At 54.6% G+C, this 16,652-nt stretch overlaps 2 protein-coding genes across 4 annotated transcripts in view; one reads left to right on the plus strand and one right to left on the minus strand.

Annotated features, from left to right (window-relative positions):
- The window catches only part of SMARCD3 (SWI/SNF related BAF chromatin remodeling complex subunit D3), a 33,319-nt gene extending 16,698 nt beyond the window's left edge, over positions 1 to 16,621 (plus strand). The window contains exons 2-13 of one of the 3 annotated variants that reach the window (XM_070944437.1): positions 5,768 to 6,030; positions 6,752 to 6,794; positions 7,661 to 7,783; positions 8,009 to 8,131; positions 8,325 to 8,420; positions 9,167 to 9,268; positions 10,850 to 11,254; positions 11,813 to 11,910; positions 12,504 to 12,639; positions 13,483 to 13,605; positions 14,724 to 14,825; positions 14,920 to 16,621. In XM_070944437.1, the coding sequence (XP_070800538.1) occupies positions 5,768 to 6,030; positions 6,752 to 6,794; positions 7,661 to 7,783; positions 8,009 to 8,131; positions 8,325 to 8,420; positions 9,167 to 9,268; positions 10,850 to 11,254; positions 11,813 to 11,910; positions 12,504 to 12,639; positions 13,483 to 13,605; positions 14,724 to 14,825; positions 14,920 to 14,973 (1,668 nt within the window). In that variant the 3' untranslated portion in view covers positions 14,974 to 16,621. The remainder of the gene's footprint in view (positions 1 to 5,767; positions 6,031 to 6,751; positions 6,795 to 7,660; positions 7,784 to 8,008; positions 8,132 to 8,324; positions 8,421 to 9,166; positions 9,269 to 10,849; positions 11,255 to 11,812; positions 11,911 to 12,503; positions 12,640 to 13,482; positions 13,606 to 14,723; positions 14,826 to 14,919) is intronic. The other 2 variants (XM_070944439.1, XM_070944438.1) reach the window with 2 other exon arrangements.
- LOC139317562 (sushi domain-containing protein 2-like) overlaps positions 15,466 to 16,652 on the minus strand; it is a 55,934-nt gene continuing 54,747 nt past the window's right edge. The window contains 1 exon segment of the mRNA XM_070944657.1: positions 15,466 to 15,933. Within this exon segment, the coding sequence (XP_070800758.1) occupies positions 15,466 to 15,933 (468 nt within the window).

Here is a 16,652-nt window from a genome sequence, read left to right on the forward strand (position 1 = left end):
CTCTGAACCTTCGGGGTGATTGCTGTCACACCGAGGTCCTAGAGAATCCTCCTTTTTCTATCGACCTCTCCGTGGTCGATAGTGCCAAAAACGGCTTCCAATCAAGAAATTTGGAACTTCGGGGACGGAGCCTCGTTCCCCTCGTTCCTTACACGCTGACGTCACCGCCGGAAGTCGGGTCTGGTCCAACTACTAATGTATAACAGTGACCCAATGACTGAACGATAAAGTGTTTGATCCTCGAACTCAGGACTTGCTTCTTGTGTCAAGTTCTGAAAATCTGTTTGCATGGGTGTCTTTGTTGTGTTAGCATCTTTCATGTTGCAATGATGCAAAATTTGTTCAATTTTATCTTCTTGTGAAAGACTAAACCCCTTCTGTGTTTTTTCAATCTGAACACCTAAATAAGTGCTAATATGACCCAATGATATCAATGTGAAGTATCTCTGCAAAGCTTTGGCAAAAATCTCACTCATTTGCTTATTTGGACCAATATAAACAATATCATCAACATAAACAAGAACTATCTCATATGCATCGTTAGATCTTTTTGTGAACACGCACTCATCAGTTTCGGACTTAATAAAGCCCATTGAATTTAGTTTGTCAGTAAGACATAAATACCACATTAAACCAGATTGTTTCAGACCATAAAGACTTTTGTTTAGGAACCAGGTATCCCCTTCTTGCTGTCGGAATCCTGGAGGACTTCTCACGTAGATCTCTTCATCTAGGTCTGCATGTAGATAAGCCGTGTCAACATCAAACTGGAAAACTTCTAAACCAAGGATAGTTACAGTTGCTAAAGCAATTTTTACACTCTCAGTTCTGACTGTTGGTGAGTAAGTATTTGTGTAGTCCTCAGGATAACGTTGAGCGAAACCCTGAGCTACAAGTCTGGCTTTGTACAATGACTCACCATTTGGTTTCTTTTTGATTCTGTAGACCCATCGAGTGCCAATGACCTTTTTGTTTGCTGGAGGTTTTGCAGGTGTAAATACTTTAAGTTTCTTTAGACTGTCCATTTCAACCTGCATTGCTTCATACCATTTGTCTTGCTCTGAATCAGGGAGCTGCTTGATTTGTGTGAAATTATCAGGTGGAAGTGTAACATTGCAAATCAAAGGTAAGGGTGCTTTTGTCAGTTGCCAAGAATATCGTTGTGGAGGGATTCCTTTTGTGACCCTCTTGGAACGTCTCGGGACAACAGTCCAGTCTTCTTCTGCTTCGTCCTCGTCCTCACTTTCGTCGCTAGCGTCAGCATCTGCGGCTTGCGAAGACGGAACATCAGGTTGAGAAGAATCAGTGGAATCTTGGTCATCAATCTGCATAGCATCAGCAGTATCATCTCTGGGAAAATAAACTCCAGGATCATTGGAATGAATCCTGGACCAGTCAATATCTTCCTCAAAATTAGCAGATTGGGAAATCACAATTGCATGTTTAGAGTCAATAAATCTGCTCCATTTTGAGTTATCATCAATACCCATAAATCTCAGTCTCTTTGCTGCTGGACTTCCTTTTCTTCTTTGAGCTAAGGGACTGTTCACCATAGCATATGAACCAAAAATATGGATGTTTTTAAGATCGGGCTTGTAGCCATACAACATGAAGAAAGGAGTCTGATTTGTTACACTGCTCCAAGTACGGTTGACAATGTAATTTGCATATTTTATAGCTTCACCCCAGTATATCTTATCAAGGTTGGCGTCTTCTAGGAGACAACGCATCATGGTTTGCAGTACCTCTCCGTTATGAGCCGATGTGTCAGGGGCCGAAGTCTGATGAATAATTCCATTCTTACGCATCCAGTCCTGGAAACGCTGAGACATGAACTCGGCACCACGATCACTCTGGATTCTGGCGATGCGAACTTGGTGTTGGGTAGAAACAAGGGCTGCAAAGTCTTTAAAGATCTGAAAGGTCTCTGATTTTTCTTTCATAGGATATACATATCCATATCTAGAGTAATTATCAACAATTGTTAGGAAATATTTTCTACCACCAAATGATGGCGGGAATGGACCAACTATGTCAGTGTGAACCAAATCAAAAATGCGTGTTGACAGGCGTGTAGCGTGTTTGGGAATGGCTGCTGCTTTGGATTTGGCCTTTTTGCAGACAGCACAATCCAAAAACACCTTACACCCCTTTAGATCCAAACCTTTTGCGAACTCCGGCATCTTCCTAAGAACACGGAAACTGGCATGCCCTAATCTTCTATGCCATTTGTGGATACACCTGGAATGCAAAGGTTTACCAGTTAGTGAATTCTCAACATTAACATTTTTATGCGGAACCTCAGGCTTGCTCTGAGCAACCTGTTTACCAACTCTCTTTTTGTTGGCTTTAGGACCCTTTGGAATAGCAACAGGATCTCTCTCTGGAGCATCTCTCTCTGGGCCTGTGCTCTCCTTTTTTGGAGTTTTTATACTTTTTTTTTTTTTATTTGATTTATACGCCGCCCTTCTCCGAAGACTCAGGGCGGCTTACAATGTGCTCAGCAATACTTGCCTGTGTTTGTGTTTTAGGCTTTGGCTTTAAGTAATAAACACCACCAATTAATATGGTTTCAGCAACAATATCTCCATCTTTAACTATGTAACTTGCATTTTCAAGGTGGTGAACCTGGAATTTTAACATTCTAGACAAGTGACTCTGACTAAGCAAATTACTGGTTGCTGTTGGTATGTAATAAACATCAGGAATGAATGCATCGAGCTCTTCAACATAAACAGTTCCTTTTCCTTTGACCTGACAAGGATGATTGGAAAAAGAATAAAGTTCACGTAGTTCTGGTTCAGGCTCGTGCATTTCTGTGAAAAGTTCCTTTCTGTAGGTAACATGCAATGCTGCACCACTGTCCAAAGTCCACAGGAGTCGTCTGTCATACTCTGGTTGAGGTTGTGGATCATTGGTTAAAGCCAATGTGGTGAGTGGAGTTTGTGGATCACGCTGAGGACCACGACGACCTTGTCTTCCGCCTCTGCCTCTGCCTCTGGAGTCTGTTCCTCTGGGCTGGTACGTGACGGGAGCTGGAACTCGTTGGGGACAATCCCGGGTGGCATGTCCCACATGATTGCAGGTGTTGCATCTTGGCATCCTTGGGGCGTAGGTCCTTCCTCGGAAGGGGCGCCTAGCTGGAGCTCTTGATGCGGGTGGTCCTCTCAAATGTGGCGTGGCCAACATGAATGCCTCTTCTTCAATTAAAAGCCTACAGACATTGTCCACTGTGCGTTGAGCAATTGGGACTTGGTTAATTTTTGTAACAGCATCTTTCCATTCATAATTCAAAGAGTTAATAGTGATGCTGATCATTTGAATATCTTCAATGTTATGGCCTCTTTCTCTCAATTCTGTTCTCAGTCCTTTCAGTTTGGTCAAATGTCCTCCAATTTGTTCATCGGGTTTCAATCTCGAACCGTGGAGTTCAGACATGAGTAAACATGAAGATTCAATTGAGACAGGTCTGTAGCAATTTTCCAATTCAGCCCAAATTTGTCGGGCTGTTGTATTTGGTGGAAAAGTGACCTGCAGTTCAGTATCCATGGACATCAATAATGTTGTGCGAGCTCTTATCTCTAAATCTCTTATTGCAAAATCCCATGGTTGTGCAGGAGGGTTAAAAACCATGCAGTGAGTGCCTTCTCTAAGAAGCAATAGTGTAATCTCACTGATCCAGGCTTTGTAATTATGTCCTGACATTTTTAGTTTTGACTCACCAGTTAGTGGAGAGACAGAAAATGCCTGGTAAGGAGCCTGCACTTGATATGCTGGCTGTGCTGGCAGAAATGCCTGTGGTATTTGCTGTGCCTGTTGTGGACCTAAAAATGGTCTTGGTTGTGCCATTGGAGGTGGGCCAGGAGCTGGCCTTATTTGCACTTGTGGCTGGGGCACATATGCAGGCATTTGTGCTTGATCTGCAATATTGGCATGACCTGCTGGGGATGCAGTCATTTGCCTTTGCTGCACTAAGCGTGGCTGTGTTCCATCTAAAAAGACACCAACACCACCAGGGGGTGTTTGAGTTTGGGCCTGTGGAAACACTTGTGGCATTTCAGCTTCCTGTAGTAAATTACTTTCGCCAGCAGATGGTGCTGCACCTTTAGCTTTGGGCAGCTTTGCAGTTACAAGAAATGGCTGTGTGGCAGGTTTATATGTAACTTGATCAGGGAGACTTTCATGTGACGTATGCAGTGCTCTTTGCCTTAATTGGCCTGACACAGAATCCACCAGGGGGAGTGTCTTTGGCTCTGAGGAAGAAGACAATATGGCGCTTTTTGAAAATCTTAAGTTATCTCCCTTATCTTGCTCAAGCATAGATATAGCCATTTTTGCCTGGGATAGCTCCTGTTCATAGAGTTTTATACGGTCACGATAGGCTTTCATAGCCAGCTCATCCAGGGTGAGCTTAGAGCTTCGAGGAGAATAATGAATTGTTTCTCTCTCTGCGTGGGAGTAATTTTGCTCGGCAGTTTGCTTTGGCCTTGCACCGAGCGTTACAAATTCAGAAGGTTCTAGGAGGACTTTTTGAGAGCATGCATATTCAGAAGACGTCACTGACCTCAGTTCCAGTACGTTATCTTCAAAAGCAATTTCTTTGTTATCTCCCTTCGTTCCTTCTCCCACGGCTTCTTCTTGTTCCAGGCGTGTGGCTTTAGCAAGGGGCTGGAAATCTGAAAACCGCCTTTCTGCCACCTTCTCAGCAAAATACATTTTGTATTTGTTTTTCTTCTGTTTCGGCATCTTAGCAAAATAATTAGCGTACCTCAGTAGCTAAAAACTAATTGCCTATGCGCTCTTATCAGAAATAACAAAACAAGGAAAAAGCCATAAATCAACCGTCCGAGCTACCAGATGTCAGGGCGTTGATTAATCCCATTTTTGGCTCTGGGAAAAATCACCCTGGTTTAGAGGATGGATCGTGGCTTATTCCTTGTTGCAATATTCTGAAAAGAAACGCGAAGAAAAGTTCTCTAATAAAACTCATTTATTTGTTATAAAGAAAATAAAACACCTCACTAACTAAGAAAGTTAAAGTTAATAATTAGCTCAGCTGGTAAATAAAATAACGCGGTGACACAGCCCTCTGCCAAGGCTGCGGGGGGGGGGAGGACAAGAAGGTGGTCGAAACCACCACCCACATCTGGTGCCCAGGAGCTGCCCTCCCACCGCTTCTCCCCAGCATGCAGAGCCATTCACGATCCTCCCACTGCCCTCCAGTTCATCCCAGGCTCCGGCCATGGACTGACTTGTCTGGCGTTAGCTTTGTGGCCCTTGGGCCCTTGGTAACTTCCTTCCCTCTGCTGAATCCAGCAGGAGGCCTCTGCTCCCTGGCACTGGGGGGGGGCTCTGAGCACCCTGGTTGCGTGGCTCGTGTGAAAGACATGGGCCACCCTGGGGAAGAGCGTTTGGATGCTCTCCAGCTCTGGCCTCACCGGCTCCTCAGCCATCCGGATCTGAGGGTGAGCTCTTGGCCGGGTTCAAGGCATTGCCCTCAGCTGCGTGGCTCCCCTCTGGCCCCTGACCAGCTCAACTGGTCACACGCTGTACTGAGGGCACAAAAGGGGCCATCCTCCTACCTGTGGGCATCTGTGCCGCCCTGTCAGGTCAAGAGGCTGGCCAGGTAGGGGGTTGCATCAGTGCGGCCAGTGTGGCTGTAGGGCCTGTTTCATTAGCCCCCCTTCCCATGCGTGCCGCTCCCCCTTCCCCTGTGCCCGACCATCCCCTTTGTACCCCCTGACGCCCCTCTGCCTCTCCCTTCCAGCGTCCTGGGATGCCCTCCGGTGCTCGCATGCCCCACCAGGGGGCCCCGATGGGTCCCCCGGGCCCGCCATATGTTGGAAGCCCCTCGGTGCGCCCCGGGATGCCGCAGGCGGTGATGGAGCCCACGCGCAAGAGGGCAGCCCCCCAGCCCCAGCCGCAGCAGCCACCACAGGCACAGACGCAGACGCAGCAACAACAGCCACAACAGTCACAACAGCAGCAGACGCAGACGCAGGGAGCTGCCCCGCAGAACCGGTCCCGGAGGTGAGTGGGTAGCCACAGGGGTGACGGGCCGAAGGCAGATCCAGCCCCCTCTTCACCCTTCAGTCCTTTCCTCTCAGCCAAGCTGCCTTTGCCCAGAGCCGGGAAGGAAGGAGCTGCCCTGGCATGGCTGGGGGGGGCGGGCAGATGGGGGCCACGCAGGAACCCTCCCTATTCCCAAGTGGTTTCCCTGGGGATGGAAAGGGTCCTGAAGGGGAGGGCAGCCTTGCAAGCCTCAGTGGAGGCCGGGTGCTCCATCTTCTTTGCATGGCACATGGCTTGAGGTGGGCTGCCCGGAGCCCAGAACAGGAAGGAAGTGGGTACATACTCTGCAGGCCAAATTCGTGAAAGCCATTCAGGTGGCCGAAGTGTGAGGTGGGGCGCGTGTTTCTCAACCTCTGTGACCAGTTACTAGGCGTGTGCCAGCTGGCACCCAGCTGCTGAACATAGTGAACCTTGGGGGTCAGCCAGGTGGACCCACCGGGAGCGTGTCCTTGCCCCATCTGTGGGAATCTGAGTGAAAGCTTGGGGGGGGGGGAGTATGAGAAGGAGAGACCCCAGAGACCCTCCCGGGACCAAGCCCTCCCCCCCCCCCGGTGGCGGCTACTGTAAGGCAAAGTCATGGGAGGCCTCCTTCTGAGGCCAGGCTCAGCAGCCAGGGAGAGGGGGCTCCTTCCTCTGCCCGCCGGGCACCATGGCCATCTGTCTCTGTTTTCTCACGCAGTGCCAAGAGGAGGAAGATGGCAGACAAAATCCTCCCTCAAAGGGTGAGTGGCTCTTTCTGGCTTGCTTCCCCCTGATTTGGGGGGTCCCCAGGAGCTCCAGGGTTGAGGGGAGGAGGAGGAAGAGGGGGAGAGGAGGAGGGGGGAGAACTGTAGGTCCTTGGTGCTCCCTGATCTTAGGTTGTTTTCTTGCAAACATTTCATTACCAAACTAGGTAACATCATCAGTGCTAGAAGGGAGTGGGGTTTGTGGGGGGGAAGGAGGAGGAGGCAGAGGAGCTGGGCTGAGGCTGCCATTTCCTTCTTGCCCACCCACCCACCTGGGTGTAGCTGTGATAATGCAGCATTCCTTGGGAGGAGGAAGGTGGGTGGTCCTGGGGGAAGAGCTGGACAGGAGGAGGGCTGTCTCCCCCCCCCACAGGCCACCGCTTTCCTTCTGGCAGAGGAAGGAAGGGCCCTGCTGGGCACGGTGGCAACTTTGGGGTTGGGGAGGCCCTGTGCAAAAATGTCATCTCTGGGGTGGGCAGGACACCTGCGGCTCCTGGAGGGGCCTTGCCCAGCTGCTAATGGTATCTGGGGGATGAGGTGGGGGAGGCTGAGAGGTCAGCAAGACAAAAGCTGAAGCCCTCTGGGTGGGGAATGCAGAGCTGCTGGCCCCAAATGGTTCCCGCTGCCCTGTGGTGCCTGGAGGGAGCCCTTTGCCTCCCTTGGGGTGCCCACTTCCCCCAGCGCCCGCTCCAGGGAACTCAGCTGTGGGTCCTCCCTTTGCCACGGTAGAAGTGTGTGTGCGGGGGGAGGGAATCCCTTCCCAGCAAATCTAAAGGCTGAGGTTGGGAACTTTTCCAAACAAGGTGGGGAGGTCTCCTGCCCCCTCCTCCCGTGTGGCAGCCACTCTGTCCCCCATCCCCCAGATCCGAGAGCTGGTGCCCGAGTCTCAAGCCTACATGGACCTGCTGGCCTTTGAGCGGAAGCTGGACCAGACCATCATGCGGAAGCGGGTGGACATCCAGGAGGCCCTGAAGAGGCCCATGAAGGTGGGAGCGGATGGATCCCTCCCCGGGTGGGGAGCTGAGCAGCAGCCCCTGCACTCCTCCTCCCCCCCCCCCAATCGGGGGAGTTACTCTTTCTAGAAGCTTCTGGCCGCTCAGTGCCAGAGTTTGTGGGGAGGGTCGCTCCGGGTCCCCGAGGCAGCCTGGGAAGGCTGGGAAACAAGTGAGCCCCTGGGAGGGGCTCTCACTGGGATCTCTCTTGGCCCACAGCAAAAGCGGAAGCTGCGCCTCTACATCTCTAACACCTTCAACCCAGCCAAGTCGGATGCCGACGACTCGGATGGCAGCATCGCCTCCTGGGAGCTGCGGGTGGAAGGAAAGCTGCTGGACGACGTAAGACAGGGCCGGGGGTGGGGTAGGGTGGGGTGGTGGGGGACTTGCCCCCAAAGGTGGCTGGCGCAAGGGAGGGGCTCTGTGAAGGGCTGCTGGCTGTGGGGCAGCCGGGAGGGGAAGGAGCCGAGGCCATGGAGGTTCCTTGTCTGCTGATGGGGATCTTCCCCCACCTCTTCTCCCCACCCCCCCACAGCTCAGCAAACAGAAGCGGAAGTTTTCCTCTTTTTTCAAGAGTTTGGTCATTGAACTGGACAAGGACCTCTACGGACCGGACAATCACCTGGTCGAGGTAACCAGCTTGCCCCTCCCCCACCTTCCCAGGCAGAAACGGGGGGGGGGGGCGCTGCCCTCCTTCTTCAGCCTGCTGGGCGTTTCTTGGGCTGGTGGTGGTGGGGATTCAGTGGAGCCCGACTTGGGAGAGCAGTCTGCCCTTGCATTGCTTCATCCCTTTCCCTGAGACACCCCGGAGAGATCACTGACCTGCTCTGGGTCTGCTTGTTGCAACCTCGCTGCCCCCCATGCAGGACTCCCCCTGCCTTTCTCAGACCCTCTGTTGCAGGGAAGCTGCCCTCCCCCTGCCATCTTCTAAAATATAAGGCAACCCACTCTTTTCTTTTGTGCCCAAAAAGCCTTCCTTCATACCCCCAAAAGTGCTGCTCTGGCACAAGGAATGACCAAGGGGAGGTGGAGAGTACCTCCTCATAAGGACCCTCTGCCAGGAGCAAAAGCCCAGCAGAAAGCAGCAGGAGGGGAAGTGGGCGGCCAGGGCCATCATGGACACAGGGAGGGGGAGGCAGCCAAGGGTGCAGAGGAGGCATCCTGTGGGTGCCTATGAGGGAGTGGGGGGGATGCTGGGGTTTTGGAGGGACCCGTGCAGTTCAGTATTGGTGGACGAGGTGACAGGTCGAAGAGGTGCCATTTATCTGGTTTAAAGTGGGGGGGCACCCCCTCTTTCCCCCTCTCCCTGGGCTGCCACCCCGGAAAGTTTTGAGGAACTCTGCTCTTAAGAACTGCCCTCTCGCCTCTTCCTGGCAGTGGCACCGGACTCCCACCACCCAGGAGACGGACGGCTTCCAGGTGAAGAGGCCGGGAGACGTCAGCGTGCGCTGCACCCTGCTGCTCATGCTGGATTACCAGGTGGGGAGGGGGCTTTGGGAGCAGGGGAGTCTGGGGCTGGGCTTTGGGGGTGCTGAGTTGGGGGGGAATATGGGGAAGGGAAGTTTGTGGTGACCCCGACTCCAGCTGAGCTCCATGCTAGTCAGACGTCTCTGCTCTCTGCTGTGGTGCCCTCCCTCTCCCAAAAGCCAAGCCTTCCCCGGGCATCCGGGGGAGAGGAAGGACTGGGCATGTCCCAGAAGCGGCAGCTGTTCTCCGCAGCCGACTCCGGATTCCTGCCTCTATTCCTGTGTCATCAGAGAGAAGCCGGGGAACTGAGCTGTGTGGTGCCTGGTGGGATGGGGTGGGGTGTCACCGGACCCCATTTGGCAAACATGGGTGGGCTCTGGGAGTGGGCAGTGCAAGATACCCAACCTTTTTAGGGAAGGCTGTGGAGAGGGGCTCCTATTGCCGATTCAGAGAGCCCTGGAAGACATGGTTCAGCTGGACTCCCCACTACCCTTGGTCTGGATTCAGGCCTGGGAGCCTTGGTTGCGTTCGCGAGAGACCCCCGCCCCCTGCCAGGAGCTCTGGGTAGGCCCTCCGTTCTCCTCCCCCCATGAAACCGCTGGGCAAGCTCCTTCACGGCTGCTCTCGGCCACAGCCTGTTGGGGGTCTTTCTTGGTGCCCAGCCCCCAGCAGAAAAGTGGGTGATGTGAGTCCCTCTCCCCGAATTCAAAGCTCCTGTCTGGAGAAAGGGAGACAGGAGTAGGGCAGCAGTAACTACAAGGACCTTTTGCACAAGTGCGTCTTGTTTGCTGTTTGGGCCGTTTGGGAGGCTCCTGGTTGCTGCCCAAGCGGCTGCCTGCAGTGTGCTGCCATGGATGGGACTGGCCTTGGGGCCCCCTTGACAGCTCCAGAATGCATGGGTGGGCTAGGGATGGGCAGTGCCCCTGTTGCATAATATGATGCTGCCGCTCTGTGAGCAACTGGGCTTCTGGAGACGATTCAAGGTCGCCCCCCCTGGAAGCCCCTTTCCACTCAGGTTGTTTCCTCTGGCAGTTTCTGCCCATCTTCCCAGTAGACACAACAGGGTGGATGGGTGGGGTTGCTGGTTGCCCCTTAACCAGCAGTGCCCCCTCTCAAGCGGTCCCTCTGGGGCAGACTCTCCCCAAAACGAGGGAGACCCCAACACTGTTACTGGAGGGCTGGGGAGTCCTGCAAGGCTGTCTGTCCCCCTCAGGCCTGGGGAGGGAGGTGGGCTGAGCCTGGCCTTATGTTTGTTTGTTTGTTAGGGGTGTGTGTGTGTTTGCAGCCAGCGTTGCTCTTGATGTCTTTTGAGTGGTTGTAACTGTCAAACGCCGCCCAGAATTACAATGGAAACATGGGTGGCTACAACCTCTGACACAGCATTTATTTATATATTTATCCAACTTATATGCTGTCCATCTGGCGGTCCCGAATATAATAAATGAAAACGCCAATAAATCATTGCTGCCTGCAACAGGGGTGGGGGTGGAGCAAATTCCCATGGGCTGCTTTTCTGGAGGGCCCTTTGCAGCCGGACCAGAATGCCAAAGGACTTTGTTTGTAATAACACCCGATTTTATTTGTCACAACAAGTACGTGGAAGCCTTGAGCAGATCCAGGAAAGCCACCGCGAGGAAGGCCGGGAGCGAGTGCAGACGGGCCGTTGGGGCTGAGGGGTCCCGGGGTCCCCGTTGGGAAGACCGGCGAGAGAGGCTGGCCCTGCTGGATGGGCCGGCCGGAGGGGGGCCCGTTGCCCCAAAGCCCTCCGGCCTTCTGGAGTTCAAGGAGACCCTCAGTTGCCCAAGGGGACCCTTGGGGTCGGCTCTCTGTCCGCAGCCTCCCCAGTTCAAGCTGGACCCTCGCCTGGCCCGTCTGCTGGGCATCCACACCCAGACCCGCTCGGCCATCATCCAGGCCCTCTGGCAGTACATCAAGACCAACAAGCTGCAGGACTCCCATGACAAGGAGTACATCAACTGCGACAAGTACTTCCAGCAGGTCAGTGGGAAACGGGGCGGGGGGCACGATTTGGAGATGGTGGCATTCATCTGGCCCTCCCGCTGGATCGCTGAGCCGGGGTTTTAGGGTGGATGGGTGGGGGAGAGAGAGAGAGGGAGGGAGGGAGGCAGGGGGAGAAAGTTTAAGCCCCATCTTCCAGCCAGGGGCAGTTGGGATACCACTTTCCCTCCCCCCACATGGACCAGGCCACAATAGCTCTGGAACCGGACACTCTGGGCAACCAGACCCCATGGGCGCTTCCTGGCAGAGCAGGGACTAACCATGGCCAGGTTAACCTGGAAGCCCAGAGAAGTGTGAGGAGGGTGAGAAGTCGAGGCCAGTAACCCTCCTGGGCCTGGTCTTGTCCCTTCTGCCCTAGGAATTTCTGTCCCTGCTCCACTTGGCCTACCTGACTTGCCTAGCGACGATGCCCAGCGAGGCCCCTGCAGCTGGTGCTGAGCGTGGGTGGCCCTTCTAGGGGGCTGGAACCGATGCCCCCTTCCCCCCCTTCTTGGGGTGAACGCCGCTGCCAATTTTCTTGTCCGTTTGCCGTTCCAGATCTTTGACTGCTCCCGGCTCAAGTTCTCCGAGATCCCACAGAGGCTGACCAACCTGCTGCTGCCCCCGGATCCCATCGTGATCAATCACATCATCAGGTCAGCACCTTTGCTGGGTGAGGGCAGCTCCGCCCTGAATGTTGACCCCCCCCGAAAGAAAGCAGCATTCAGGGCACCCCTTCTGTCCGTCCCCCCTGTGAGGTTGCCCCCCACCCCCTCTCCCCAGGTGAGCTGAGCAAGAGAGGAGGGGAGGCTGTGGTGGGGACCCAAGAGGCTGCCTGATGGATCCTGGGGGGTGGTGCTGGCTGTGTTCTTCATTGCTCTAGAGAGGGAGGAGCCCGGGGCACGAGAATCCCTCCTCCTTGGGATCTCCCTCCTGGTGGGCAGAAGAGCCGCAGGAGCTTTATCAAATCATTTATCATTTCCCTTCAAATGGGGAGGGGGGGTTCGCTCTGTCTCGGCCAGCAGGTCCTCTCGGCACCCCCAAAGATGCATCCGGGAGTCAGGTGGCGGAGGGAATTGGCAGCCCTGAAGCCTGGCTTGCTCAGGGGAAGGATGGAGGGTCCCATTCAGTTCACGCCCCTCGTGAGCAGACAGGGTGTCAGATCTGGGCAGTGGGTGGTGGGGAGGGAGGGAGGGAGGGAGGCTCCCCAGGATGGGGGCTGATGCTTCAGGCTCCCTCCCTCCTTCAGCGTGGACCCCAACGACCAGAAGAAGACGGCCTGCTATGACATTGACGTGGAGGTGGAAGACCCCCTAAAAGGGCAGATGAGCAGCTTCCTGCTCTCCACCGCCAACCAGCAGGAGATCACCGCCTTGGACAACAAGGTACTGCTGGTGGGGTGGGCTGCCCGGGCACAAAGCTGAGACAGGCCAGCAATGTCTGGTTTATAAAATTATATTAGGCTAGGTTTCTATCGGGCCATTATGACTTTATAAATCTCTAAAGGCCACCAATATACCTAATACTCCTTCCTCCTCCCATGTCCCCCACAACAACAGTGAGGTGGGTGGGCTGAGAGGGAGGGACTGGCCCAAAATCACCCAGCCGACTTTCATGCCTTGGGCGGGACTAGAACTCCCTGTTTCTAGGCCAGCATCTTCACCATCCAAAGTGGGGGGGGGGGGACCCCGAAGAAGGCAAGTTAGTGTGGCCACAATCTGAGGCCAAACCTTGTAGGAGGGTCAGGAGAAGGGCTTCCCTTTGCCCTCTGGGGGCTGCCAAATCCCTAAGAGCCCAGAAGCGAATTGAGGCCCTCCTTCGTCTGGCCCACCTGGGCCAAGCGCCTTCTCCCTCTGTAGCCCTTTTATCTAAGCAACCACTTCCAGGGGAGAGGGGGCAGCAGCAGGTTGAGGGGATGCTTCACACCTGGCCTTTGGGGCCTGCCCAGAGATTGCCTGATCACGGGGCAAGCCTTACTTTTCATCAACATTTTTCATCTAAATGAAATACCAGCAGTTTCCCCTTGACCTAAGACATCCCGGACATGCCCCCACTGTCCAGAGACAGGATCGCTGATCCTGGCATCTGCCAAGAGGCGCCTCCTGTCTCTTTTCTCCAGTGATGGGCTGCTCCCACTGCTTAGGCCAGCCGCTTTCTTGGGGAAACCGAGAAGCAGAGGAGGATGCTTCTGATTGGTTAAGAAACTGATCTCTGCTTCCTTCCTTCAGATCCATGAGACCATCGAGTCCATCAACCAGCTGAAGATACAACGAGACTTCATGCTGAGCTTCTCCAAAGACCCCAAGGGCTACATCCAGGACCTTCTCCGCTCCCAGAGCAGGGATCTCAAGGTCGGTGGCTCTGGGCGTTTGAGGCTCCAGAGCAGGGATGGGACCACGAGAGCTGCTGCCTGGCGCTGTGGTCTGACTTTCAGCCTCTGGGGCTGGGCTGCCTCTCCGGAGACCCCTTTTTCCTCTTCCTTTGCTCTGGGTGCAGCATGAGGACAGGAGGAGGTGGCTTTGCCCTTCCACATCTGGAGGGCCAAGTGGGACAAGCGGGGGGGGGACACTTTACCGTGTTTTCCCAAAAATACAACCTACCCCGAAAGTAAGCCCTAGTTTAATTTTTACACAGGTATGTCGAATATAAGCCCTACTCCCAAAATAAGCCCTAATTAAGACCCCTCCCATTCCAGGGTGCATGGGTAAAATTAAGATAGGGTGGGGATGGGGAGTGGTGGAGCTCCCCTACTACTTATCTTCGGACAGTTTCAGCCAGACCTTGCACACCCCGACAATCCAGAGCTCTGTTATCGGCTGTAGAGGCCTTCAGGAAAGCCTTGCCGGCCGTAGAAGTTCCTGAAGGCCGCTGACAGCAAAAAGGAAACCGGGGCGATGCGTGCAAGTGAGGTGAGTCAGTGGAAGACATCCCACTGAAAATAAGACCTGGTGCCTTTTTTGGTGGCCAAAAAAAAACATAAGACAGGGTCTTATTTTCGGGGAAACACGGTAGATGCGCCAGTGCCTGCTTAATCATATCAAAGGTTTGAATGGTGCTGCTTGTGGTGACAAGGCCCACGGTGTCAGAGCCCCTCCCTCCCTCCCTTCTTCTTCCGGCACTTGAATTCATAGGCAAGCAAAGGCAGAACATGGGAATATTTCGCCACTGAAATGCCTTCGGTGCATCTCAGCGAGCTGCGTGCCTCCCCTAATGCCGCCCAGGCCCTGTTTGAGACCCTGCTTGAAAATCCCACCTCTCCCCAAATCGGTTCAAGCCTTGTCATGAATGGGCGCTGCCTGCCTTATAGTCAGCGGTTGTTCGACATGGCCAAGGCCTCCACTTCACGCCAGGAAGACTTGCGGCCCGATGTCTGCTCAGGAGCTTTGGGGGAAGCGATTTTTCCACTGAGACCGGAAGGGAGCCGCCTTTGGGCTTTGCTTACGGGGGACATGTTTGTCTCGCTCGGCAGGTCATGACCGATGTGGTGGGGAACCCGGAAGAGGAGCGGAGAGCAGACTTCTACCAGCAGCCGTGGTCCCAGGAGGCCGTGAGCAGATACTTCTACTGCAAGGCAAGGCGGCTGGGGAGGGGGCTGGCTCTCCAACCCCCTTCTGCTTGGACCCAGCGGTTCCTTCAGCCTAACCCACTGCTTCCCCCCCTTTCAGATCCAGCAGCGCCGGCAAGAGTTGGAACAGTCTCTGGGGGTGCGCAACACATAAACGTCTCCTGGTCCAGGTTCCCCCCCATTCCCTGTCTCCCCCCCCCCCGCAATTCCATCAAGCATGGACTTTTCTGTGTTCCATCATCTGACCCTCCCGCTGAGAACAGACCGGCTCCGGGACTCTCACCACAGCACCAGCATCACCAGCTTTAGAGTCTGCCTTGTCCCCCCCCATCCTCCCTCCCCCTCCTCCATCTCAAGATGAGGAGAGATCTCGGCCCCATCACATAACCCCATCGCGGAAGCCGGTGCGTGGACTGCACAGAGGGAGGAAGCAAGGAGCCACGGCCCACAGCTGGAGGCTCCCAGGCCTTCCTCTTGCTCTCATGATGGCTCTGTCCTGTGGCCAGCCTGCCCCTTTGTGCATCGCTGCTGAGGCTTCTGGGTCAGGTATTCCTGGGACCCATTTGCTGCAAATGGTCTCAGCAATAACCACCAGGAGGAGGAGATCCGATATGCATCCTGTTGGGGGTTGCATGAATCCAGTGAATCACGCACAAAACTGGGGGAGATCCTGACATGGCCTCAGAAGATGGGCCAAGAGCAGCTTCTTCCTCCTGAACTGGACCGGCTTCGACGGCGGTGGGGAAGCCGGGGAAGAGGAAGGGGGTCTCTTTCTGGTGGGTGCTGAGAGACCCTCTTCATAGCAGGAGCGTTGGGCCGATCCTTCCAACCAGCAGGTCCAGGAGGACTGATTTGCTGGAGGTCGGCCGTAGACCTCTGCTGGCCAGCCACAGGTGGGCCCTGCCCAGCTCCCATCCACCACAACGCCTCCCGAGGCATGAGGGGAAGGCTGGCTGTCCCGGACTTTCCAGCCAGAATCCATAGGAACCCTCAGGGAGCAGCTGGCCTGGAGGAAGCCCATCCTGATCAGCCCTGGGCTCACCTTGGAGTGGTTGTGCCATGCAGGCCTTGGGGCGCCAGGCTGGCTGCTGTCAAGGAAGGCGGAGGCTACCAACTGGGGCCCCAGAGAAGATGGGCAGAAAAGGGCAGGAAACCAGGTTGGCAGAAAGGGGCCAGGCTGTGTGGAAGACAAGATGGGAGGGGGGTGAGCCAGTGTCTCTCTGTCTCTTAACCATCGTCCACCTCACGAAGGCAAGAAAGGAAAGCGGTGGCCAGACTCTGAGTCCCTGTGGGTGGGTGGGCCTTGGATAGTTCCTCCCAGCAGAAGGCGATCAGAATTGGGCCTGCCCTCCTAGCTGGCTGGCAGAGCATAGAACCTGACATGGGGCAGCATGTCTGCAGTGAAGTCCCCAAAAGAGGGGGGTGGGGTGGGGGGCAGCATTGAAAAGCAAGGAAAAGCTGCTCCCCCCACCTTCTCCTCCCCCGCCTTCCCCCTCCTCCACTGCCTACCTGGCCTCTTTAAGAAAAAGGGCAAGATTTTTTTTGACTTGTGTGCCCCTGGCCCCCTCCTCCCCAGAGGGTTGGGACTGGGAACATGAAAGGCTGGGGGAAAGCTGTCCCCACGACCGACCGACCGGCTGTGCTGTTGTTTCACGGTGCCCCTTTTGAGCTCATGGTTTTCTCATTGGCGGCGCGATTGCCCTGCTGGTCCCTGCATTGAGAGGGAATCACAAGTCCCATGTTCCTCCCCACTGTGGCTGCCGTTTCTTTGTCGTTTGGTGCCAAGTGATTTGTAGAAGAGCGTTCAATAAAGAGCCTCATTGCTTTGTATCT

Source organism: Pituophis catenifer, unplaced genomic scaffold (assembly GCF_029215685.1).
Source record: "Pituophis catenifer annectens isolate HBS135680 unplaced genomic scaffold, rPitCat1.0.hap2 SCAF_5, whole genome shotgun sequence".
Lineage (NCBI taxonomy): Eukaryota > Metazoa > Chordata > Lepidosauria > Squamata > Colubridae > Pituophis > Pituophis catenifer.